Below are 26087 nucleotides of genomic sequence, written 5' to 3' on the forward strand. Positions count from 1 at the left end.
ATAGATATGGCCCTGGGCTCACAAGCTAACAAATGCTTTCCCAAAGTCTTATGCTAATCTTTGTTTTTTATTCCATAATACCATCCTGAATATGCCCTCCCTAACATCGATGAGCATAATAAGTCCACAAACTCCCAAGAAGATTTCCCTCCTTTCTGAATATGTAGTGCTGACCTCAGGTATGTTTATACCTCTAGCGCAAGGGTGCAAAAAGTGTTGCCCACAGGCTGCGGGTGGCCTGCAAGCCCTGTCTGGCTGCCCCCAGATTCCCAGAACCTGTTGGAAAAAATTGGAGGTGCGAAGGAGAAAGAAAAAACACTCTAGGAAAAGGCTTTGTTGGTGATCATGTTGTGGTGACTGGAGCAAAGAGGAGGCTTCAGTACTTTGATGTCGCTGCTCCAAGACCAAGATGTGCTGCTGCTTAGATGTGTGTGTGAGAAGGTTGTGTGTATTCTGTGTGAGTGCATGTGTGTGCATCAGCATATATGTGCAGCCCCCACCACCCCAGCAGACACCTGATGCAGCCCTCGGGACAGAAAAGGTTGTGCACCCCAGCTCTAGTAGACTACTTTCATTTATGATGGATGGAGATGTTCCTTAGCTCAGAAATTACTGGAAATGAATGAAACTTTTTATAGGAAAGATGTTTGGATATGTATTTCCTTCAGACCCGGTAATTTTTGTTTTGAACTTTATTAATTGGTCAGTAGATCAAGAATAACAAGGAATTGATGTCTTATATGTTTGTTGCAGCTAGGATATTGTATGTGAAGAACTAGCAATCTCAAAAACTTCCTTCTGTGAAAAGGTGGTATGATAAAATGTGGGACCTAGCAGAGATGGCTAAATTAACTCATTATATTAGAACAAAAGATGGGATGTCTATGTCTTTAAAGAAAAGTGGAAACTTTTATTGATTATTGGAAAATGAATTCAGTATATTCTAACATGAACTACTATTTTATTTACATTCCTGTTGAAAGTTTTGTGTTAACAATTTATATCTTATATTTTAAAAATTCCTCTATTCCATTAAAGTCTATTCTTAAATCGAAGATTATTGGAAGAGGTATTTGCATATTGTATAAAATAACGAATTGCCATTATATTGTTGTAATTAACTGCAATTAAAAAGTGGAAAAGATATTATTTTGCACCAGAAGCAAAACGTCAAAATGACACACAACCCTGATCTGCTCTAGAGTGCATTTTTTATTACAATCATCTCATAATCTCAGAGATGGAGACTAGAGACAGTAAAATGATTCCCCCTTCAGAATTTGTTCTTTACAGCAAGTACTTCATGCTACTTCATATCAGCCCTGTGAACATGACTATTTTTTCACACTGGGGTTCAATTGATTCACACATGAATGTTGGCCAAATAGATTTTTATTGCATTTTTAGTGCATTTTAAAGAGGTCATTTGATTGAATCAGTATACGTGTAGCTCACAACTAGGGATGGTGCAGGAATTCCTTCATTTTAATGTGAACTTATCTAACTTTGCACTTTCAAACTACTATGCAAACCAAAACTCGGTTCTCCTTCAAAATGCACACTTCTCCAAATTTTGCAATGAGGTTCTCCAATAAAGAAATGCATACAAAACTGCGTATATTAGGGAAAATAATGTTAAAAAGTGTTGTATTAGGAAAATTGCCTACAAAAATGTGTACATTAGGCAAAAAGGCATACATGAATGCATGTATTAGGAGAAACCTGCTCTAAAATGCTTATGGATTTTCATGCAAAGTTAAACAAAAATTCTCCAAGTTCAAGGTGAACTGAATTTAAGACTGGAGAAATTATCAAAGTTTGAGATGAACCAAATTTAAGATTGGCAAAATGAGAAATTGAGAGAAACTGGAATAGACAGTTTCATCCATCCCTATTCGCACGCATCTTAAACATCTAGGGATGGGCGGATCACTTACCCTGTTCCAGGAGTGGGGAGGTCCGCGGGGGGGAGGCGATTCATTCCTACCCCCCCCGGAATCCATCCAGGCTGGTTCCGCTCTGCCTTGATCCTGTGGAGCCAGCCGCCAGCTCTGCTTTGCTGGCAAATGTCGATACGGCCAGCAGCCATTGCCATGCCGTATTACTGTAAGTCAGGCTCTGGACGCAAATGGCGTAGTGGGCATCATTTGCGGCCGTAAAACTGGTAGATTAGCCTAAATGCAGCCATTTATGGCTGCATTTAGGCTAATCTACCAGCTTTACGGCCGCAAATGGCGTCCACTATGCCATTTGAGTCCCTGTTCTTAGACGTGATAGGCTACACAAATATGATAGGCTACGCAGCAATGGATCTGACCTAGAAGGATTCTGCACAGAGGTGAAGGTGAGTGCTCCATTCCACCACAGGCCCCAATGGGGTCGGATTCTTGGAATCCAGCCTCATTGGTGTCTGTGGCGGATTTCTCCCCCATCCCTATAAACATCCATACACTGGGTTGAGATGTAAGAGGAGTATATGTTCACGAAACCACACAACTACTTCCGCAAGTGGCCAAACCTTACAAGGATCCTCTCCATTTTCAATAGGAATTGATGGATCTGTCAATCACATTCTCACCAAAATTGTCAGATTCTTAGGTCAAGTTTATTCTGCATGAGCTTGTGCTTAAATAAATATACAGAAATTTGTAGGGTTTTTGTGTGTACTTTTTCCCTAACGAACACATTCAAGTTTGCATTTTTGTGTGCATTTTAAATTTATGCATTTCCCAAGTATTTTATATTGCTGATATGCTCCTTTTAGCACACTTTCCTCAAATATATGCATTTTCTACACACTTTTTCCATATAATGCACATTTTCTAGGTGCATTTCCCCCAAGATGACTTAGATGAGCTGTATCAGAAAGTTTGCAGAAATGCAGATTCCAGAACACAGTGTGTCACTGAAAGGCTTAGAGATGCGAATTCGGTAAATTCTTTAAAACAAACCTTGTTGAAGTGAATTTCTTACCCATCCCTAATTTTCAAATTCCTAGTTAGAGATCTCAACCGAGTTTTAACAGTGCAATCCTATACATGTCTCCTCAGATGTACGTTTCGTAATTTTCAATGGAACATACCTCCAGGTAAGTGCATATAGGATTGCAGCCTCCATCACCTAATTTCACAGTGGGTTCAGTCAAATTTCTCCCAAGCATGAGAATTTCCTCTTGGGTCACTGTGGTATCATAATTCTTCTGGCGTTCATATCTGATCAGGTTTAAGGCTTAAGGGCTCATATGAAATACCAACAACTCAACTGTGGTATAAGTGGACATACTGAGTCTAGTGCAAGAAGAGGGGTGAATGGGAGGTGATAACAGAATTTGGTGTTTCAGCTGAAACCTGAATCCAGAGCCCAGCCAGAGTGTTCTAAAACAGTTCCCAAACCCACATGCTATGAATTCCTGACTGATTGTCAAAAGCTTATCTACAATATGAATTTGACCACAGTTTCCTGTCTTATGTGCCTTTTTGTGTGTGGCATAGTTTCATGATCATGGATATTAATGATGATTAATGATTAATGGTGAAATGGCTGTTCTAGATCACAGAAAGGGCTGGAGTAATCTGATGTCACTTCCAACAGAATACCTTTTCATGGAAGCAATACACATATTCAGCTGAAAATTACTATGATTATAAAATTATAGGGTTAGGGGTTAGGGTTAGGGGTTAGGGTAAAATTATTAGAATAAAATAGTTAGAATAAAATTATTGTTATGGATGCTTATGTAATTTTATATAACTTGCTTTGATGGCGACTGAAAAGCAGAAAGTCAGCATGTAAATGCCATGACTGATAAAATAAATGGCTATTCCATCCCACCTTTTAAATTAAGGCATATACATTTTTGAAATGCATACCTATACATTACATACATACGACTACTTTACCAAATGAGAAATGTGGGGAAGCCTTATCATATGGTGAAGATTCCAGTCTTTACCACAGACAAACATGTTTATCAGGAAAACAAATAAACAAACAAACACCACTTACACATTTGTAATTATGCAACCAAGCAGCCATGTTGAAGACAACCCTACCATATTGTAAGCTGTCGTATGTATTGGCTCTAACAGTAGACATAAAAAGAGATACTGGATTTAGCCTTGAGTGCCACTTTTTCTTGGTAGAATGGTGGGATACAAATCAAACAAACAAACAAACAAACAAACCTTTAAAAAGGTAGAACTGGTGAAAGGAACATACTGACCTCGTACTATGCATTTTTCCTGGCATTCTTCTAGAGTTAGAAAGTTGTTTGCATTGCCTTCGCATCCACCAAAGTTAAATGTTTCACACTGGCGGGTTTGAATGTTGAAGAAATACCGGGTGTGTATTGCTCTGCAAGAGCCAGCATCAGCTTTGTAGGCGCAGACTGACAGACCAAGTTTCAATGGGGGCAAAACAGGACCTGGAAGATGGTAAATGAAAGCAAGGCATGGCATTACCCCTACAAGGATATTCATCATCCTGAAAGTATCTTGCTTACATGCTGTATGCTTTGTTTTTTTAGCATCTATGATGAGCAATGAAATTGATTTTGCTCCCAGTTAGAAGAACTGGAAAATCTGTAAAATGTCCACACATGACTTAAGCCTGTTTTTAATTCAACAAAAACTCCACTTATATTGGGCACCACTATGCCTGTTCCATAAGCAACTGATTAGCATACCAGTTGCTGGAAGTGCAGTCATTATTTGGGTTCACTTGTTCATATTCCCTCATTTTGGTCATTAGGATCAGTTTTTTTCCCCAGCAACTGCACTCTAGGAACTCATGCCCAGTTAGAGGAAAAGAACATTGTTCTATTGCGCACCAAGCATATCATTCAGCAGCACTGGAAAGATAAAGATACCCCATCAATCCATCAGTGGACTGAGGAAAGTCTCCACTTGTCTTACATGTGCTGGCGATATGCTGTAGACAGCAGAAGATGGATGCTTATTATGACATATGAAAAGACTATACCATCTACACCAGACTAGCAGACCAACTACTCCATCCTGTTCACTACCAGTTACTCCCAAAGAACACTGAAATCCATTACTTATAGCCTTAGGAAAGTAACCCACACTGCCGGTCTGCTTACACTATTGATGTATCACTAGCAGTACACCAATACTGTAATCTGGTGTGACGAGTTTTCCAGGGAAAATTATACAGATTATGCTTTATATTCCAAATATATACATGCATTTATTGTGAGGGGCTAGGAACAAGTCAAATGAGCATGCATCAGCCTTGAATTTTGATGAAACGTTCTCCAGAGGGCAGTATCACCCCAGCAAATAACACATCAGCAGGAAGGCATGAATAAAATAAAAAACTCATCTGGAACATACAGAACTAAAGAGTCACACCCACTGTTTTTGCAGTTTTCTACTTAGAAGCTGACAGATCTCAAACTGCCCTCCAATACAGGCCCAAGTTCATAAAGCAGTTTGAGGCATCAGAGCAATTTAAGGGAACTGCTGCTTTGGCCTGAGGTGTTTTCCTCAGAGGTTCTCCTTTAAATTGTTGGAGGCTTTTGTGGGAGATGGGGAGGGGGCAGCCTCTGAATGGAAGCTCTGCAAAAATGGTAAAGACTGCTCATGTGCACAGGTGCTTCTGTATTTCTTGAGCAAGAGATCTTTCCCATTTTTCTGATGTTGACTGAATTATTCTTTAAAATAGTGTCTATAGCCTTTCCCAACCTGGTGCCCTCTAGTTGCATTGGACTACAACTCCCACCATCCCCAGCCCACAAGGTTACTACCTGTAGCAAAGGGAATGGGGGAGGGGTGATTTTTCTGTTGTAAAAATCTCAAAAACCTTTCAATAAACAATAAATGACAAAAATACAGTGTCTGGATTGAAAGCACCAGCAAATTTGAACTACCTACTTGTTCCTGTGAATACTGGAGTGTGTGGTTTGCATTCTGACCTAGACCTGTGAATCAGCCTTGAGTGGTTTACGTTTACCACAGTTAGCTACGTGGATTTGTCTCACACAGCAGCTTGGGTGATTTGTGCTTCTGGTGAACTGCAAAAGGCTGACTGAAGTGGACCATTTCCTTACATGAGAAAAACTGGATGGATACCAGTAGGTTGGAGTCATGGGAACCACCAGCCATGTCATGGGAGCCAGACAACGATTTAATATCATTTTTACCCCTGAGTGTTCCCCTTATTTTATATCCTCTTTGGCTTACTTCCAAAGGTACTCTTCAACTAGTGGAAAGGCTTTCTGCTCATGGAAGGGCTATTTTTGAAGGAAACAGAAGGAGAAGGGTGTTGCATGAGAAAAGTGATTCCGAAACTAGATAAGTTTGTGCATGTTTTTACAGTTTGTGCAAACTTTTATACCTTGGACAGGCTCATTCTCAATACCTTTTTATGGCCCACTACTGCCTGTATTTTCCTTATTTACTCTTCCTTATATAGTTACACAAGTAAAACAGTCCAGTGCAAAGCAAGAAATATATCACTCAACAGAAGAGTCAAGTGATTCTCTTGCCTCAGATGAAAAGAGATGATTAAATTCTTTTTTAGCCCTCACTCTCCAGTCGCAGGATGAAATTATTAACAGACTGACTTCTTTGCAAGACACTCTTATTTATCTCCAGCCCCCTGAGAAAGCTAATACAGCCTTGGATAGAATTATGGAAATAATGCCCAATGAAGTTAGAGTTGAACATAGAGAACTAGGGATGCTGGAGAATTCTGCCAAAGAATCTGACCTCCAGAGCCCACGGCGGAGAGGCTGCAGTTACCTCCAGCTCCGGAGGATTTCCCATGGGGTGGCTGTCTGGGTCCCTATAAGATGCGATATGCTAATGGCAGCTGCCATTAGCCTATTGCGGGGAAAAATACAGCCATAAATGGCATATTGTACTCCATTTGTGGCCGTAAAGCACTGACTTTGACCTAAATACAGATGTAAATAGCTGCAATTTAGGTCAAAATCAGTGCTTTACGGCCACAAATGGTGTACAATACACCATTTATGGCTGTATTTTTTCCCGTGATAGGCTAATGGCAGCCACCATTAGCATGTTGCACCTTACAGGGAGCCAGAGAGCCACTCCACCAACTCCAGCAGACACAGCTGGGCTCTGGAGGATTTCGTGGGGCTTCAGGTAGCCCAGGTTGCCTCTCCATGGACCTCCCCCACTCCGACTGGACAGTGGGGGCGGGGTTGTACATCACTATAGAGAAAAATCCTCAAGATTTTTCTGGAGGATGTTAAGAAAAATCCATGTCAAGAAAAATCCTCTTGTAAATAAAGATAACTAAATTGGTAAGAGAGACCCTCCCCCTCTAGAGTATAACTTCAGTAGGCCTCTAAACCGTCCTATGTCCACTGCTGAATGGCAGCAAAGAAGATTTCTTAGTCCTAAAGAATTAGGACATTCTGACCCTAAATCAAGAAACCAAATTACAGCCATTAAAAAGGGGTCTTACAATAGGCAGTGGGTCTGTGTTTGTGGACAAAAGAGGTGAGATAAACCAAATCAAACAGTTAGATTGACATAATATCCCCAGTAATGAACAGTTCAATAGCGTTCCCCACTTCCCTTGCTACCCCGGTTTCTGGGAAAAACATGAAGTTCAAAATTTGTCCTACACCATTAAGTTAAAGCCTCCACAAGGAACCCAGCAGGACAGCCCTACAATCAACTTAAAGCTTCTAACTCATTTAAGGTCCTGTCATGGAATGTGGTGGGATGTTCTTCCAAGTTAGCAGGTGGGAATTTTATAGAGTTTTGCAGAAACTTTGAAATTCTTTGCATCCAAAAAACTTGGGTTGTTTCAACAGACTTTCCCTGTCTCCCAGTACACTCTCTCCCTGCTACCAAATCAGATGGTAAGGGCCGACCCCTCGGCGGTTTGGCAACTATGATCTCAGTTGACTCTGTCTCTAACCCATCTATTCTACAGATGGATGTTGGATCTAGCAGTAAAATCCTAACTCTTCAAATTGACTGGCCTAGTGGGGTAAAACTTTTTCTGATTAATGTATATTGCCCCCCCTCCCTGAACTCCAAATATGAGGAAGTTTTCAGGTGGACTGATTTAGACCAAGTGCTTACATCTTTATTTGAGTCCTACGCTGATCCATTAATTTTAATAGCAGGGGATATGAATGCTAGAGTGGGTCCAAATAAATAATCATAAAATGGTTGAGAAAATGGGCTGAACACTAGAGGACCTGAACCATCTCGCCATTAGGAATTCTAAGGATATGGGGATCAATGAAGCTGGCCAATCTCTTTTTCCTCTTGTTTTTAAATTCTATCTATTTCTATGTAATGTGTCAGACAGAAAACCTGAATCGGATTTATGTACTTACATAGGACCCAAGGGTAAAAGTGTGATAGATAATCTGATCCTCTTGCAAGGAGCCATCTCTTATTTTGTCAATTTTAAAGTTCTAGTCGGACCTGAGAGTGATCATATGCCAATGCAGCTAACTCTTCCCCCTTTGTTTAGCTCAATTCCCCCTCCAGATAATTTGATGACTCCAACTAAGAATTTAATAATTCAAGGAGATAAAAGGGTATGCTGGAATGGGAGGTTACAGACAACTATAAATTACTTTCTAATGTCCCCTAAGATTCTTTTTCTAAGAGACCAACTCTTGATTCACACAGATTCCTTGGATAAACTAGTCCAAGAAATTAGACCCTTTGTGGTTAGCCCTAAAGCCAAGTATCCAGTTAAACAATACAACTTTGGCTGGTTTGTTGCGCAATGTGTCACTCAGAAGCACATCTTAGTCAGAGCTATAAGAAAACCGTCACAGGAAGATTCATTAGCCAGGCTCTATATACATCTGTGTAGATAGTATAACAAATTACTCAGGCCAAAAAACAAAACAAAAAAACAACGCAGAGTACCTTCAATACTCTTGGATGGATGGAGTTAGGCTGGGCAACCATGGAAAGGGACTGAACTAGATTCTGGGCTCTGGTGGCAACAGGGACAAGAAGTGCAAACGGTTCTGTTGATAACCAAATCACCTCTGCGCAATGGCACACTCATTTGGTCTCCCTTTTTAGTCAGTCATCTGGGACCATTTTGAACCCACCTTATAGCATGGGCATATCTGTGCTTTCCTGGTGTACCGAATGGGAACCAGTAACCCCTGATGAAATAGACACCCTGATTAATTTTTTATCGGTTAAAAAAGCCCCCGGAGAAGATATACTCCCTGGAGAATTATTCAGATCAAAACCTGGCTGGTGGTCTCCAGTCCTTGCTACATTGTTTACTCATATTAACCAGCATGGGAAAATCCCTCAGAGATGGGGAGTAAGCATAGTTGTCCCCATTCATAAAAAAGGGTTCCAAGGCACACCCAAAGAATTTTAGACCTATTAGTCTATTGAATATTGTGTCTAAACTGTATTCAAAATATCTATTGGGTAAGTTGGAGTCTATTTCGAAGGAATTAATATTCCTGTGCACCAAAGACTCTGCATCTGTGACCCAGGGGAAGTGGAGGACATTCAACATTGTTTGTTACAATGCCGTCTATATACCTCCCCTAGACAAAAATTCCTTGAATACATTCTCTGCTCTTTATCTAATTGACCTCCCCTTGATCAAATTTGTATTTTGTGGGCTGATGATAATGTATATATTACTACTCTGGTTGCAAAATTTGCCCTGGCTGCAGCCTGCAAGCAAGTTAAGAGCTAGGCACCAAAACTATCCATAATTGCATCCCAGTGTGGGGCCCATATAAATTTCATTCTCCTTTATATGTGTCAGCCTAGTATCCTGTTGTGGAGCTTTTGAGCCATATCACTGTAATCTTGCATTTTCATACTCTTTTTACTCTTGTATTTCTGTTTACCATTTTTACTGTATTTTATCTTACTATTTTTCTGGCATTCCATTTTAGCTTACTGTCTTAGTTCTATTTTTTATTTTACATATATCAAATTGTGATGGCTTATCACTTCTAGCAATAAAGATAATTCAATTCTATATTGTTACACAACTCCTAATATATTCTGCTCGTGGTTCTTTGGATCCAAGCCTTTGCCTTCTAGAGTGCCCCTTGTCATATGCTGGCATTTTAACTTCTGCTTTGCAGAAGGTTATGGTGTTGACTATGGATGTACAGATTTTGTTACACCCATTCCACCTGTGTTTTGCTGATTGTCAAGGTCAGGTGTCTTTCATTCTGTCATCCGCTCACTGATGGAATTGGATTTTTTTAGGGATGTACAAGAATTTCATTCCTGTTTGCAAATGCAAACTTGCACAAGTATGCATTAGCACCAATGCACGTTAGCACAACTGTGTACTTGTGCAAATGCACATATCTGCAATTCCCCTCCAAAGTAAAAACAAAACAAAACAAAAAACTGGTCTGTGGAATCTGCATGATTTGGAAAAAGCATGTCCACTGCAGAATACGCAGGTCAGATTCATAGAAATTCAAACTCATTTGAATCTGTTGTAGATTTTTCTGAAATCCCTAGTATTGACCCATCCGTTCCAACCTTTGTGAAGGCAAGGGACTCCTGATACTCTACTGCAGGGGAAGGAAACCTGGTGGCCTTAAGATGTTTTGGACTACAATTCTCATCAGCCCCAGCCAGCACAGCCAATGGTCAGCAATTGCAGGAGTTGCCAACCTCTGAATATATGATTAGTCACTATTGGGTATATACTACTAGACATACTGTCTAGATAGGACTAACTGCTGCCTTCCACTTTCCCGAAACTGTTACTGATTTATTGCAGGTTTTCACAGTAGTTTCATTCTGTGGCAAAGGGCTTCCATGTCCTATTTCTGTCCATAGGCTCAGGGCAATTTGATACACAAATCCAGCCTCACTTACCTCATATATAGCATCATATTCCTGTAATGCTTACACGATTTCCAATGTATTCAGTGTGATTTTATGACACAGCAAGTACGCAGTAAATAAAATCTCACTCCCAAATAGTTTGAGATTAATTTTGCTATTCAACAGGAGGCTGTCCCAGTAAACCATATACAACAACATTTACTTTAGTCTGTATCCCAAGGCATAAAACAAAGTCTTGTCTCTGTCTTCGTGGGAGTTACTAGAATCAGCATTCTCCTAACTTTGCCTTATTTCCACCAATGTACATACCGTACTGGCCAGTATTTGGGCAGCGCATGAAATCGCAACTGTTTTTCAAGAATTAAAGTCCTCCCTGCCCCACCCGCTGCCCCACCTTCTCAGTGTGAACACAAAGGAGACACAAGAGGTCAACACATCCTTGGTAATAAAAACCTTAATAAATGAGGGTTTGACTAGGTCAGAGATGGGGAACACTCAGGTCATGGTAGTTCCTCATCCAGCCTGGCAGCTTCTTCCCTTGGCCTCACCCACTCTGCCATGGAGGGGAAATCTCTTCACTCCAACCAGAAGTTGATGAGAGAAAAATGCTTTTCCTTGATTTAGACTGAAAAAGACTCCCTTTCCCAGTGCTTAGCAGGGGAAAGCATTTGTGTTCAACCAGCTGCAGGTTGGAGATAATAGATTTTTCCTGCAGGGCCTAAGACACCAGATGAACTTGCTGAGAATATAGAGTTGGGCCAGTTTGGGGTAGGCTCAGCTTCCTACCCTACACACACCACAATGGGGTGACAGCAGGGAGAAAGGGGGGGCTGAAAAATAACATTTCCAGGGTTGGGAGAAATATTTTTTAAAAATGGTCTAGGGGCAGGGGGCCTTAGCATAATGAATGGTGGTGTCAGTGGCGGAGTTGCAATGGGTGGCCAGGTGGGCTACCATCTTCCTCTGCAATGCCTCTCTTTGAATACTGTTATGGAGAGGAAGATGGCAGCCAACCAGGCCAACCATTACAGTTCTATCCATGCTGCAAGTGGTGGTGGAACAATTTGTTAAAGAAATATCCCCCCCTCCTGTCACACACACACAGAGCTATTGCTGCCACCACCATTGTGTGTCACAGTAAGCTCCTCCCAGGTAAGGATGGGTGAGAATCATTTCAGTTTTTATTAGAATTTACCAAAATGCGCAAAGTTCTCCATGCAAATTTGCAATTTTGTCCATATTTTGGACAGAAAGAACTTGTGATTTAAAAAAAAAAAATTGAATGTGGAAGAAACCGAAACTGACAGATTTGTCCATCTAGGCCCAGGGCTTTGAGTTCTTAGTTCTTAAAAGTCCAGGTTTGAATCCCTGTGTATTCAACCATGTTGGTGTTTAATTAGGGTTGCCAACCCCTTTTTTCAGACAGGCTCCTCATCTTTAACAGCTATATTATGGCAGGCCAGTTTCCCCTGGGCAGCTGGTTGGCCACTATGTGAAGAGAATGCTGGACTAGATGGACCCTTGGTCTGATCCAGCAGGGCTCTTCTTATGTTCTTATAGATGTCCTAATTGAATTTGGCTGGTGCAGATGGGGGAGGAATTAGTTTCACTTGTTTTTTTTAATATGAATTTACCAAAATTCACATTTTCCATATTTCAGTTAATTTTTGATACAAATTTACTAAACTTTACAAAATCCTTTACATTCTACATTCGGGAGAGAAGCAACTTTAGACTGAAACAATCCGAACGCAGGAGAAAGCACAACTGACAGATTTGCCTGAGCCTAATATGTGGAGCTGTAAAAGTGAGGTGGCATTTTCAACTCCACACCAGATTAGTAAAATCTATCTGCTGCTCTTGATTAGGATAGTATTTTACACCTGAAACAATCCACTTTATTGAATATGAATTTATAGTTAGGACTGTATGTGTAGAAGCACGGAAAACAAAGGGAAAGACACAGAACATAGCATCCTGAGCATCTGAGATTTCAATTTTAAAAGCAAGTTTCTAGCTCTTATGCTTTGTAAAGATTAGGGCTGTGCTGAATGTTTATCCCTTTCACTTTGTTGGGGGTGGTGATAAAAGTAGTGTTGGGGATTGGATGAAATGCTTTCTTTCCTTTCCTTTCTTTTTTCTTTTAAAAAGCCCTAAATTACACAAATGTTTATCAGTTTTTTATTCTTGTTTGCAGCTATCTTTCTCTGGGCGCCTCTCCATGACTAATGTAGGCAGAAAAAGGTATGAAAAATCAGGCAATGGATGCAAAAATGCTAATTTGTACACATGTATGCAGGGTTTCTGTATTTCTTGTTCCTTGGGGTAGATTATTATTATTTTAATTGCACACAATGGTTTGGATACAGACTATCTGAAGTTTGTTCCCATTGAAATCAATGGGGCCTGTGTCATGATGACGAAGTTGTCTTACTGATTTCAGTGGAACCTAAATTCATATAATTTTCACCACAATCCTATGCATGTCTACTCAGGAGTTCAATATGGGACTAACTCCTGGTATGTATGTATGGGACTGCAGCCTTAGTCTGCATCTGACCAAGAGTGTCTGCAGTACTATCATATCACTTTCTACATTTTGAATCGGCGACTGAAGGAATGGTTGATTCAGTATCTATTTTTTTTCTGAGCAGCTGCAAGCCTTTTGAGGGTACTTTACTGGCTACAGAACAAGTCAAAACCATAGCATGTACTCTGTAGAAATGAAGCACGCATACCCATGTGGCATGCACACTGCAGTAACACCCTGCAGGGAGCCAAAGTGAGCCTTGGCTCTTCATAGAGTGTATGTGGTTAAGGACCCCCCCCCCCCCGCCGCCAAATGTGCAGTTCAGTGATGAAAGTAGATTACATCATTTACCAATGATTCCATAAGGCTGCTGAATGCGTTACAGCTGGAACTCAAGCCAAGCCAAGTAGAGGCAAAGTTATTTCCTTAAGCCCATTGGTCATTATAAGCATGGCTATACAGAATTGTACACAAACCAGCTAATAACATATAATATAGTGGGAGCACTGCATTAGAATTTATCATAGAAGACAGACTGGGACTAGACTTTCCATGTGGCTGTCACCAAAAGCAGCCATCTTGCCTCTCTCCCCGCCTCTCATAACGTGTAATAAAACAAACCACGTACATCATCTTGTTGCTACATTGCAAGCTTCCCCATCTGGCCAAACCAAACCTATTTCTTGGATATGCCAGCAGTTTTATTCTGCAGGTAAAACTAAATGCTCATCTGTCAATGAGAAATCGGCTTGAAATAGGAACAATTCAATACTCCTATCCTTCTGCTGACTAGAATGAGATATTCTAGTCCTACTAGAATATTTGTATTTATACAGATACTATAGTCTGCCACAGTTATGCGGCTGTTTTCAAATATCAAATACTTGGTGTGGATGAACATTATCAAGGCAAAACAGCTTGTCACATTGCGAGAAAATGGGTTTCTTCTTTCTCCCCCCCACCCCAGCTTGCTTTGACATCCTGCTACCCACGTACCCACTCACCCACCCACGCACTGCTAAAACCTTTTCCTGTTAGACAAGCTGAGTCTTCAAACTGTGATGCCAATACTTCATTTACAAGAAAGGCAGCATTTCAACTGCTTTGACTCATTCCCTGTGGCTGGAACAATAAAGGTTGCTTGGACATACCTAGTGTACTTTGGGGTTCTCTTTGCAATGAATAAAATAATGTGCGTTCATAGGATTTTTTTTTATTCTAGCTATAATACTTGGCATACATCTGTATCCTCAGCACAGTTCAATAGTAATTTCCTGCCTTTTGCCATATCGTGTTGGCATTAAGCACTATTCAAACTATTACTGGATACCCGAGTGAGGCAGAACTGAATGCTACAACACTATAGCCCTGTTCAGGTATGAGGGCTTAAAGTGTGTACTGGGACAGGGCTGGGCAAACTGCCCCGCCCCCTATGTGCCTGAGCATACTGGGTCTGCCTCCCTCAGTTTGGACCTGCCATGTTGAACTGGCAAGGTCTCAACAGGAGTTGTTGTTGTTGATGATGTTGTTGTTGTTGTTATTGTTATACATTTCTATACCATCCAATAGCCAAAGCTCTCTGGGTGGTTTACAAAGATTAAAAACATTGAAAATACAGTATACAGAGGTTAAAAGCCATTTACATAAAAAACACACATATATCAAAATTGAGTTCTACTTGTGTACCAAAATCCATTTACAAATGGATTTGTATTTTAGGATAGCATACCTCTAGAAATACATATCTTGATATAAAATACGTTTATCTCAAAAATATGTTTAGAATACATATTTTGTGAGAGAATACGTTCAAAAATACATATTTAACTACAGATTTAAATATGAATTTTGGTGCGGATTTTAAAAATGCAGAACCAAAACTGAATGAAATTATTAATGAAAGCATATGCAAAATTGGCACCAGAAACAGATGGATCCATCCATCCCTAAAAAACAGAAAAACTAAGCAAAGGTAATTTGTGAATTGGCCCAAAGTGGTGTTCTTTTTGGCATAGACTTTATATGTTAAGCAGGGACATTTTATTTCAGTGTAACTTAGATTATGATAATGAAGAAGTCAAATCTCTTACCTTCAATGATTTCATATTCTTCCCCATCCTCTGAAGCTGCAATGACTTGACAAGTCACAAAACTGAACAGAACGTATAAGGTGGCAGCTAGGAGCACATTCATTCTCATTTTGCTCATCTTTCCTGAGTGAATAGAAGAGAATACAATGCAGATGTATATGATACATTTAAAAACTCAAATTTGGTTGAAGTACCCACTTTCATTTTTGTGGCTTAGTTTTAATGGCCTTGGGAAAGTCACTGGCTCTCAGCTTAGCCTAATTATCACACTGGCCTGGAATGAAGATAATGACACAAAGACACTCCTGCTCTGAGAAGTATTATATAAGAACTTGATTATAGTAACTGACAGGATCTTCTTTCTCTTTGGATCATTCTAGCAACAATAACATTACTGAAGCATTATCCTCAGAATGTTTGTACAATCCAAATGAGGTATGTTAATGACCCTAGAATCACATACTCAGATTTGGCAAGAGAAACCACTGCCTTCTTAGAAGGTGAGGAGGGAAATAAAAGGATTGGGAGAGAGGTGTCCCCAATCCCGAGTAAATAAGAAGCAAGTCAACATGCTAGCTTTGTTTTGGGTTTCCCCTTTCCTTTCCTTTTTGTTTTTGTATTATGTGATTGGTGAATGTAGAAAGATGTTTTTTCTTGTCACAATAAATGGCCTAATGCATTGTGGCTAGGTCATGAATTCTTTACCTTAAGAATTTATAAATATATTCTTCATTAGCTAATGAATGACTTTATTCATTATTTTATGTTGAACAAATAGCATATTTAAGGAGCTATATGAACTAAGCATGTGCAACTGAAGCAAGTTCATATTTCGAGATGGGCCGGAACTGCTGACACAGCTGAATTTCTCCCCATTTGGAGCTGGGGGTGGGTGAAGCCCTTCCAATGATTGGGAGAGGGGAGCAAAGTCCGTGTAGGCATAGCTAGCATTGAGGTATGGGTGGGAAATTTAGCACCTTGTACCCATGAACATCTGCTCCTAAGGATAGAGGGACCTTCTGGAACAGCATGGGAGGTGGCATAAGGACAGTAGGGGAAATCAGTGAAAATTGCCTCTCCCTGTTCCATCAGTGGGAGCCTCCACTAGATTAAAAGACCTTCCATGAGCAGATGGGCAACTCTTGATCCAAGCCAATGACTGCTGAGAGTGGCTTCAGACTGGAATGAAGAAGCTGAATTTGCAGTCACATCAGCTAACAGAACTTCTTGTAGCATTCAAAGGGCGCTTGTATATCTCCTTTCATGGTCAAACATGCAAGTTCTCCCCACATCAGGAGTAGGGACGGCTGAGAAATTCATTTAGTTCACATTTTTATGCAAGATTGCCCAATTTGCACCTCCTGGAACCAAACATGGACCCAAATGCAATTTCCAGTTAGAAATCTGTACATTTCTGAACTTGCAATGCCATCCCCACCCCCCACTCAATAACCTGTGTTCAATAAATTGCTTAGGGTGTGTGTGTGTGTGTGTGTGCTGTCTTCTTATATGTTTGTATGTAAATGGTGTTTATACCATGTATAATATTGTATTTTTAAGGTTTTTAATCTTTGTAAACTTTGGCTTTGGCTATTGGGTGGTATAGTAATGTAATAAATGAAATCCAATGACAAAATTGTTACATTTGAAAAATGCACAAAGAAGAATGTATACATTTCTTAAAATGTGCACAAACAGGTTTTAGTCAAGGGGTGCATGTGTACAAAATTGTGTACATTTGAAAAATGCACACAAAAATACATACAAATTTCTGTGGAAAAAGGAAAACTTGCATGGAACTGAGATGGGCCAAGCTTGTTACTGGAAAAACTAGAACCTCGATAAGATCGAGATTGACAAATTCATCTATCCCAAATCAAGAGCTTGTGCACTGGATTATAAATGGAAATGTGTAAATCTCTCTTTGTTATAAGACGTGCTGCCAACAGAACTGTCTGGCATACATTCTGGTGGTATCAGTTCTTCAGAAATAGATTGAAGCCACTCCAGTTTATTCACATAAAAGCGAAGTATATATGAATACAGGTCTCTGCTGCTCTCACCTTCTATTCTTTGCAAAGAATGAATGAAGACATAAGGCAATAAAGCAAACTAGGGGCACAATACTAGAACTTGGGGGCTTCCAAGGTTCTTATGCCCTTCTGGGCTGAAGCTGGCAGGGCAGGTGGAGTAGCGGAGGAGGAATTTACCTCCCTATCCTCAAACCTCCTATAGGGCGCTTTGGAGGGGGCGGAATTTGCCACTCTGTCATTGCCAATCTGGATGCACGGCAAATCCAACAACATGCATCACATTCTAATTGATGCCTAGTTGACACACACCTGACACAAGTCAATATGGTTTGAAACAAGACCAAGAGAACTGCCAAAAAAGTGGCCAAAAGACAAACAAAACTCAGGGCTTATTTACACAAGGCACTGTATCTACTTTCAGTTTCGTTGCAGAATTGAAATCTGAGCACTACATGAAATGCATTTCCTTTCCTGCTTTTCTGCTAGGTAACCTCTAGGTGGCACTGTGATAACAAAATATAATTACACAAGTAGGAAAATACTTTTACTTTCACTTCCACAAATAATACTGCATTTTCCCTGCTCTAGAAAAACCTGCCGAAGGTGCTTTTTAGACACAGAACAGAAATTGGAGAGTCACAATGTTGTCTAAAGAACCTGTAAATAGCCATGAGTAGGGAATGATGAGTGCACAATAAATGCCTCAAATAGAAAAGCTCCCAGATTTTTTTTTTCCTACATGACAGCAAAAATTATAATGCCTTGCAGTCATTTTAACTCAGCATATTTTACTAATGGAAGAACAGGGATGGTTTGAGAGGATTTGTGGTTTGGCACAAATAAGCTTAAAATATTTCAAGGATGTAAACAGTTTGCTGCAAAATGAGTAAAGTATCATAAGATATCATTGTGGGAATATCCAACTCATTTGTGTGTGTGTGTGAGTTAGATTCACAAGTGAATTGAGCATATTGGATTTCTGGAATCACTACCAGGATTTTTAAATGACCTACCACACAGATATCTTGGAACCACTCCCTAAATAGAACAGTTTAATTGAATTAGTGGAAACCATGCAATTATCACACCTAGATATGATTTAGCAATTTCCAGCATTGTCCTGCATTGACTTGTTCCCACCAAGTTGATCGCCCCAGCCATTGTCTTGTTTCTAAAATTACTTTGAGAAGTGCTTCAGGGCTATTTCTTGTATCCGCCTGCACCATTTCCAGCACGATCCTTGAAACCTATAAATAGCAAGCCCTGAACAGGAATGATGCCAAGGCAAAGCCACTAGAATGGCAGTTCCCCATCATCATCATGATTTTTTTTTTTTTTAAGAGGAAGGGGCAGAAGCTTTACAACATTATTTCTTCCCCTCCTTTCCAGGTATTGTTGTCAAGCACACAGCTTCTCCGGATGCACAGCAAGTGTTGGTATTAGCAAGCACAACTGGCCTATAGAAAGAAGACACTGACTGATGTCATTTCTGTGACGGCTGCTGATGAGGAATGAAAACTAAAATTAGATGCATGTTCCAAGAAAAGCCTGGAAACTGCCCTCTCATTCAATGCAAAGACTGGATCATAGTTGAAGGTTGAAGAGAAAATAGCTATCCACCATCATGAAGTGAAAATATACTGTCTAGAATGGGTCAGGATTGCCTGGAGCACCCATGTCTTTGGGAGACATTCAGAGCTATTTAGTTAAGGGGTTAGTACAGGAGGGGAAACCAGTTCCTGGTGGCTGCATCAGGAGGACCATCCTCCCAATATGACCACTGGGAACCAGTTTTGCCTCCCCCACACCTTCTCCCACTAACGGCAGAAGGAAGGGCAGGGGAAGCTGCCCCTCTTCCAATCCCCTTGTTAACTCCAATCTGAAATTGGAGATAACAAGGGGATTCGTCTCCCCCACCCCACCTTGCCAAGTTCTATCCATGGTAGCCTCCAGGCCAGGAGGTGGAGCTTTGAAAGGACATGGGGCTTGAGGAGGGGAGGGGGTGGAACCCATGGAGGAGTCTAAGTCTCCATGGGCCAGATGGGCAACTTCTGCATGCTGCAATAGGCCCATGATAGGTTGCCCTCCTGTGCTAATCCCGATGTGGGATGATCCTCCCAATGCAACCTCCAGGAACCAAATTATGTATGAGTATGACCTTTGATATCAGGGGGCATGGCCTTATCTCTGATGTTATATGGCTCGGAAGCCCCTCCCCCCAAATTATGGTTGCTCACCCATTATTTTTAGACTTTAAATCAGACAAGAAGGCAAATAATCTGTTTCTCTCTTTGAATGAAGCCCAGTGCATGAAAAAAATCAGGCAGGAAGCCCATTCATTTCAACATTGTCCCTCTCTGTTCTTCATGCTCAAGAGAATTGTCAAGACTTTGACCAAGCCTCTTTGAAGGTGGCTGCAACAAATTGGTAAAATGACCCAATGAGGTAGTTTGTTTGTATACAATTTAAGCTAAAAGAAGAAGAAAAGAACCAGGAACGGGTGAGATTTTTGTTTCCATTGATTTATGATAAGAAATTACAAAGATTTGCAAATGTCTTTGTATTCAAGACAGAAAGAACTTCAGACTTTTAAAAAATTGGATGTGTGAGGAACCAAAACTGACAAGATTCACAAAACTGACAAGATTCACAAAACTGACAGATTCACACAATCTTTGCACACAAATGACTGATAGATTTGTGTATTAAAGAACTATCTTTCAGTAGTTTCAGTATCTCAAAAAATATTCTAAAATATTGGAAAATTAGTAGTTTTCATAATGGCATGGATATACATTGAATCACCTGGACAGTGTTTGATCAAGCTCATATACCAGATGGGTGCACTTTACAATGGTATTTGACCCCCATCTAGAGATGTAAAGGCCTGGGGAAAAGAACTGGGGAAAAAATTGAGAGGAAACCCCCAGTCTTTTCCCAAGGGCTTCTCTTCCCAGTTTTTCCAATGGAAAAACTGGATATTTGGGAGAACTCTGAAAAAAACTCCGATGAAATATTTTCTCTTTTAGAATAAATGAATGTCGTTTTAGAAAAGATTTTACTCACTCAAAGTATGTAGTCTGAAGCATTTTATGTAATACAATCTATAGCATTAGACAATGATAATTCTGATGTATAGTGTAGAGTACAATATTTCTAATGTTCTTATAAACTTAATATTGTGACTGTAAGAGAGTGCATCTGCCTAAATAACACACTTTCATTTGTTTACTACCAAACGTGTGGCTTCTGTTTTTGATCCCCCACCCACCTGCTGCTTCTCAGTTAGCAAAAGGTAAGTTACATGTACAGGGTTCTGCAGTTCGTAGCTCGCTCCCTCACTCCCCTCCTCTGCTCTCATATTGGGTATATTTTCACAATTTTGCTTGTACCAAACTAAAGCTGCAATCCTAAACGCACTTACCTAGGAGTAAGTCCCACTGAACTCAATTGGGCTTATGAGTCGACATGTATAGGATGCCATTGTAAGGCATTTATACCTTTGGAGAAGTAATCCTATGCTTGCTTACTTTGGAGTAAGCTCCATTAAACAGAGTGAGTCATACTTCTGAGTAAACATGAACAGGATTATTTTATGTAAACTGCCTTGGGAGGGTTGTTTTTTTTTAACCGAAAAAGTGGCCTAAAATATTTAAATAAAAAAAACAAAAATAGTTCTGTAAATTTTATAAATATACCAAACAACAAAATTATAAATGCTGCATCTTATGTTGTTAAAGCAGTAAAATAAGCAATCTTTGATAAGAAAATAAGTATTGCAGCATAACTTTACATGTTTACCAACGTTTCAGGGTTTTTCCATGGCTTCAAAACTTGCAGAAATTGTTATATCGCTACCTCCATCCCCCCACAAATCCCTCCGCATGACTTCTTATGCCATCCTGTATTTCTTGATGGTGGACAACATTTATTCTGACTAGACGATACAATGAGAACATATGTAAATTAAGCATTTTTGAATGTATTTGAATAAGTTATTCCGGACAATTTGAATTCTCCCATTACAGAACTTTGAATGGTTTTAACTGGGAAATATAGATGGGCTCTTTGAAAAATCTGCAAGGAATTTGTGTTGGTAGCACCTAGTGGGAAGCTGGAGGAAAGGTGTGTTGGGTGACAAAACATACTGAGACTGATGTGGTCAATAAACTGGCTGCACCTTTATTGGTTTCAGCATAAAAAAGGAAGTTTGGTGGGGCAGAGGGCATGGATCCAGCCACTGGCCAGCCCACCTGCTGGTCAATATCCTCACTGTGCAGGGTACACGACGGGGAGCTCAGGTGTCAGGGCTCATGGTGGCTCAAGCCGCTCTTGTGAGCCCCCTCCTATGCCCCTGTGTGGCAAACTAACCAGCTTCTCCATGCTGGGAAGCATGTTGAAGCCACACCTCTCAAAATTCCTTAAAGGGATTCCCAAACTGTAATCCTAAACTTCAAGGTCTTCCCAACAAGAGCTTATGATCCCCCCCTCCTATTTCTTTTTTTTTTTTTTACATACTTTCTATTTACTACAAGTCCTTTCATTTGCTCCCAAAGAAGGTTTAGTCATAAATAACTTGATCAAATGTCTAGACCATGTTACTGAACAGTTAGACCCCAACCATGCTCAGGCACTATAATGCTAAGATTACCTTCTATTCTATGAAAGTCCGAGATACGGTTTCAGGTTTTTACTTAGTCAGCTGTGATTTCAAAAGAAATTATCTGGGAACAAATATTCCTAAGAATGTACTGAGGAGCAGAATTAGCTTGAACCAGCCACTAATGTAACATATTATTGTTAATGACCATTTCATATTAGATCATATATTGAACATATTGGGCTCAATCCAATGCTACACAAGTGGACTTCCACACATGGAGCTGGAACTTCCCTTCCCCTCCTCCCCTTTGAAGCCCCCTGCATGCCCCTCCCAGATCTGCTCCAGAACAGGTTTGGAGGTACACAGTGAGGGTGTTGGAGGGGGAGAGGAAATTCAATCTGCCAGTGATACCTAAAGACCCCAGTGGATGCAACACATAATGCAAACTACTCCTTGGGAGATTTTGGATTGCATGTGGCAGAAGGATTGCAGAGGTAATTCTTAGTCCAGCAACTTAAAACAACAGTAGCACACAATGAAAAGACATTTGCAAGCAAGAACAGGATAAATTGCACAACATTCATGGAATAGATCTAATGGCCATTACAAGTAGCTGGATTTCATGAAGGAATTGCCTCATTTATTCCTGTGAATGTTGTGCAACATTTGTGTTCCTTCAAAATGCATTATGTTGGTTGGAGAGAAGGCGGGGGGGTGTGTGAATAAATTTCTGGAAATCAGTAAATTACGCATTTGTCAGACACTGCACAAGTTGATACCGAAACTTCATTTATCTTTCTTACTCATTTTCCTCATCTCAGATTCCTGAACTATTGCACCACTTGGGAAGAAGAGGATCAGGGAGGTGAGGAATCCATAAATTAATCACTCTGGGCTTTCTTCTAGTCTTATGTAAGACACTGTTGAAACTAAAACCAGCATTCACATATTTGCACAAAGCATGGGTGTATTGGCCCCAGGAGTGTAGCCAAGTCATTTGTAGTGTTAGAGGGGCCTAGAGATCCATAATGCTTAATTGAGTTCATTATTGGTGCAATTCCCATGCCAGTAAGCCTCTGAGCATGTGCAGATGAGGCAAAAGGCCAATAACAGCCTTCTCAGTGCATTCCTTACTAATGAGGAGAATGTCTTATCTCTGATGTGCCTGGGAAGCAAAGTCTGTTTACAGGTGGCTGTGCCTGAGAACCAAACACTGCTAGCCTCTGCTCTGCGGGGAATGAACGCTAGAGGCGTGTGCTGCTGAACCGCTGCTTATTGCTAACCTGTAGAGTATAAGACCCATTGCACCCAGTGGCTCGTGGTTCAGAGAAGCTGTCTGATCCAACCATTGGGTATGCCTGTGTGCTGTAATTTACTCAATAAAGTCTCCTTGTAAGCAAACCTTTGAGTCTGGTTTATCACTATATTAGCACCTTTAAATTAAGAGTTGGAAGCCTACAGCCGGGGCCACACAATGGGTTTAAAAATAATGTACTTCAGCACAGTCAGGTTGCTGGGTCAGGGGGAGCAATGATGGGGCACATAAGGTGGCTCTCTATGTTCTATATTGAATATATCCAGGCATTTTCTGACATTTTCATCCGAATCCTGCTGCGTCAGAGCTGGCCCAAGACATTTTACTGCCTGAGGCAGAGCAGCAAATGGAGCTGCCTCCCCCCACCCAAAGTCAAGGTGCATTGTACTCTGAGTTGCTCAAGTTGTTTTGACACACGAGGCAGAAAATCTCAGAAGTGCCTCTTCCCCTTCTTGGCAGTAAACAACCACAATAAATTAAATCAGAATTTGCTGCCCTTCCATCACACTCAAAATCTGCTGCCGAAGGTGGCCAGCTCACTCTGTCTCATGGCAGAGCCGGCCCTGAGCTGCATATGCCCATGGCTCTGGTGATAGCACTGATTAGCTCATTCAGGAGGACAGGTCAGCAATATATCACTAATTTTCTTACTATATACATGTAGCCGTCATTGCTAGATTAGGCTAGGAATTGATCATGCAACACTAATTTGTGCATGTAATTCCAGATCTAGCTAAGAATGGAAGCCTGCTTCTGCACACACATGTCCCCAGCTTAACTGAGATGAATGTGTTCTGCAGATCTTCATAATAATTAGGGATGTATGAGAAATTAATGGCAGTTCTTTTTTGATCAGGATTTACCCAGTTCTCACCTTCCAGAGTGAACACAGACTCCGATGCAATCTGTGGTTGAAGTCCGTATATTTCTGAACTTGCAGTGTGATTCACAGGCATTCAATAGCATTGTGTACATTTGAAAAACGAGCATGAAAAAAAAGTGCACCTTTGAAAAATGCACACAAATACACTTTAATCAATGGGAGAAAAAGCCATACATTTCAAAGGTGCGCACAGTTAATGTGTACATTTGGAAAAATACACACAAAAATATGCATGGATTTTTGTGTAAAAAAAAAGAAGCAGCTTGCAATCTGATACAGACTTGAGTTGGAATGAGCTTCGAGATGGGATTCAGAGAACTTTGATGAGCTCATGTTTTGCTGATTTGCACATCCCTAGAAATAATTCAAAGCCCAGAAGAAATGAGAGAACCTTTATCCTTACCTGGCCTAATTCTCTATAATTCAGTCTTTCTTCTCTAGAACTGGAGCAGACTCGTTTCAGACCATGGTCTAACATTATGTGAACAGGCTTTGAATTCATGTGCTCACCCTCTTTCTCCCTTTACATGCTCAGAAGTAGAATCCATGTTGTTGTTTTTATTGTGGTTCGCAATTCTCTTTCACAGGTAAACGATGTTTTGGGCAAACCATAGTTTGTAGAGTTTGGATGTAAAGGTTTGCAGCAAAATCAGAAGTCAGGAGGACATAATGGGGCAGGGGAGGGGAGGGGAGGAGGGAAAGGTGGGAGAGCATGAGCACAAGTCTTGTTTGTATAATGCCAAACCATAGTTGACACGACATCCAAACAGGCTCATCGTGTTGTCTTTTCTCTTGTTGGACCAACACAAAATTCCAGATAGCCTAACATTGTTTGGGAGGACCTGTACCTCAGTGGTAGAGCACCTGCTTTGTATGCAGAAGGTCCTAGCTCCAGTCTATGGTATCTCCAGGCAGAGTTGGAGAAACTCCTGCCTGAAAGCCACTGCCAGTGTCAGCAATACTGGGCAAGATGGACCAATGGTCTCCTTCCGCATAAGGCAGCATCCTAGGTTCCTATGAATATTGTCAAATGTTGGAATCCAAATAAATGATAAGCTAAATAAGACAAAGAATGTGAATTGTACGTCTTGAAGCAGTATTAAAAAGTGTCTGTGAAACAACTGTCAGCAGGGTCATTGGGGGAATATATAGTTCTGTTCACTACAGTCTTAGGCCTTAATCCTGAACATATTTTCCTGGAAGAACATCCTACTGATTAGGCAGTGGACTTCCAAATGGCCCTCCATTACTTAGTAATGAAGTTTTAGCATATTTTTATGTCCCTTTAAAACCCAGGGCAGATAGGGACTAAGGATGCATGGATTTGCCTCACAAAATCATTAGAGCCAGAATGGAGCCATTCAGACTGTAATGCCCAAGTACAACATACTGTATTTTTCAGCCTGAATGCTGCTTACCCAGGTAAATTCTGGATCAGCCATACGGAAGTACAAGAAATCCGTTCCTGTTTGCAAATCATGTGCACATGTCCCATTTGCCTCCCCAAACATGAGTGTGAGCAGGAACACATTTCTCAGGAAATGTTTGCAATTTCCCAGACTTGCATTCATGTTTGAAAGTGTGCACTTGTGCATTACCCCTCAAATCCACATTTTCATATTTTAGCCTATGGGGAAGAATGTACTTTTTTGATCAGGGAAAATATGCATTTTTAAAAGATGTGTTTTTTTAACAATTGCGAAACATGCACATTTTTGAAAATGTGCATTTTTTCCTCATAGGAGGAAAACACTCACTGTCACATGTGGGAATAAAAACAAGGTGAACTTGAGCTTTGAGGAGGAATTCGAAG

The 26087-nt window shown here is 40.5% G+C and overlaps 1 protein-coding gene across 4 annotated transcripts in view; it reads right to left on the reverse strand.

Moving 5' to 3' along the window:
* The window catches only part of TFPI (tissue factor pathway inhibitor), a 61845-nt gene that overhangs the window by 22948 nt on the left and 12810 nt on the right, over window positions 1-26087 (reverse strand). For all 4 annotated transcript variants that reach the window (XM_084815552.1, XM_084815559.1, XM_084815576.1 and 1 more), the window contains 2 exons: window positions 15441-15563; window positions 4223-4423 (listed from right to left, as the gene is read on the reverse strand). In XM_084815552.1, the coding sequence (XP_084671678.1) occupies window positions 4223-4423; window positions 15441-15558 (319 nt within the window). In that variant the 5' untranslated portion in view covers window positions 15559-15563. The remainder of the gene's footprint in view (window positions 1-4222; window positions 4424-15440; window positions 15564-26087) is intronic.

Source organism: Heloderma suspectum, chromosome 1 (assembly GCF_057233095.1).
Source record: "Heloderma suspectum isolate Gila_16-S chromosome 1, 16-S_ref, whole genome shotgun sequence".
Lineage (NCBI taxonomy): Eukaryota > Metazoa > Chordata > Lepidosauria > Squamata > Helodermatidae > Heloderma > Heloderma suspectum.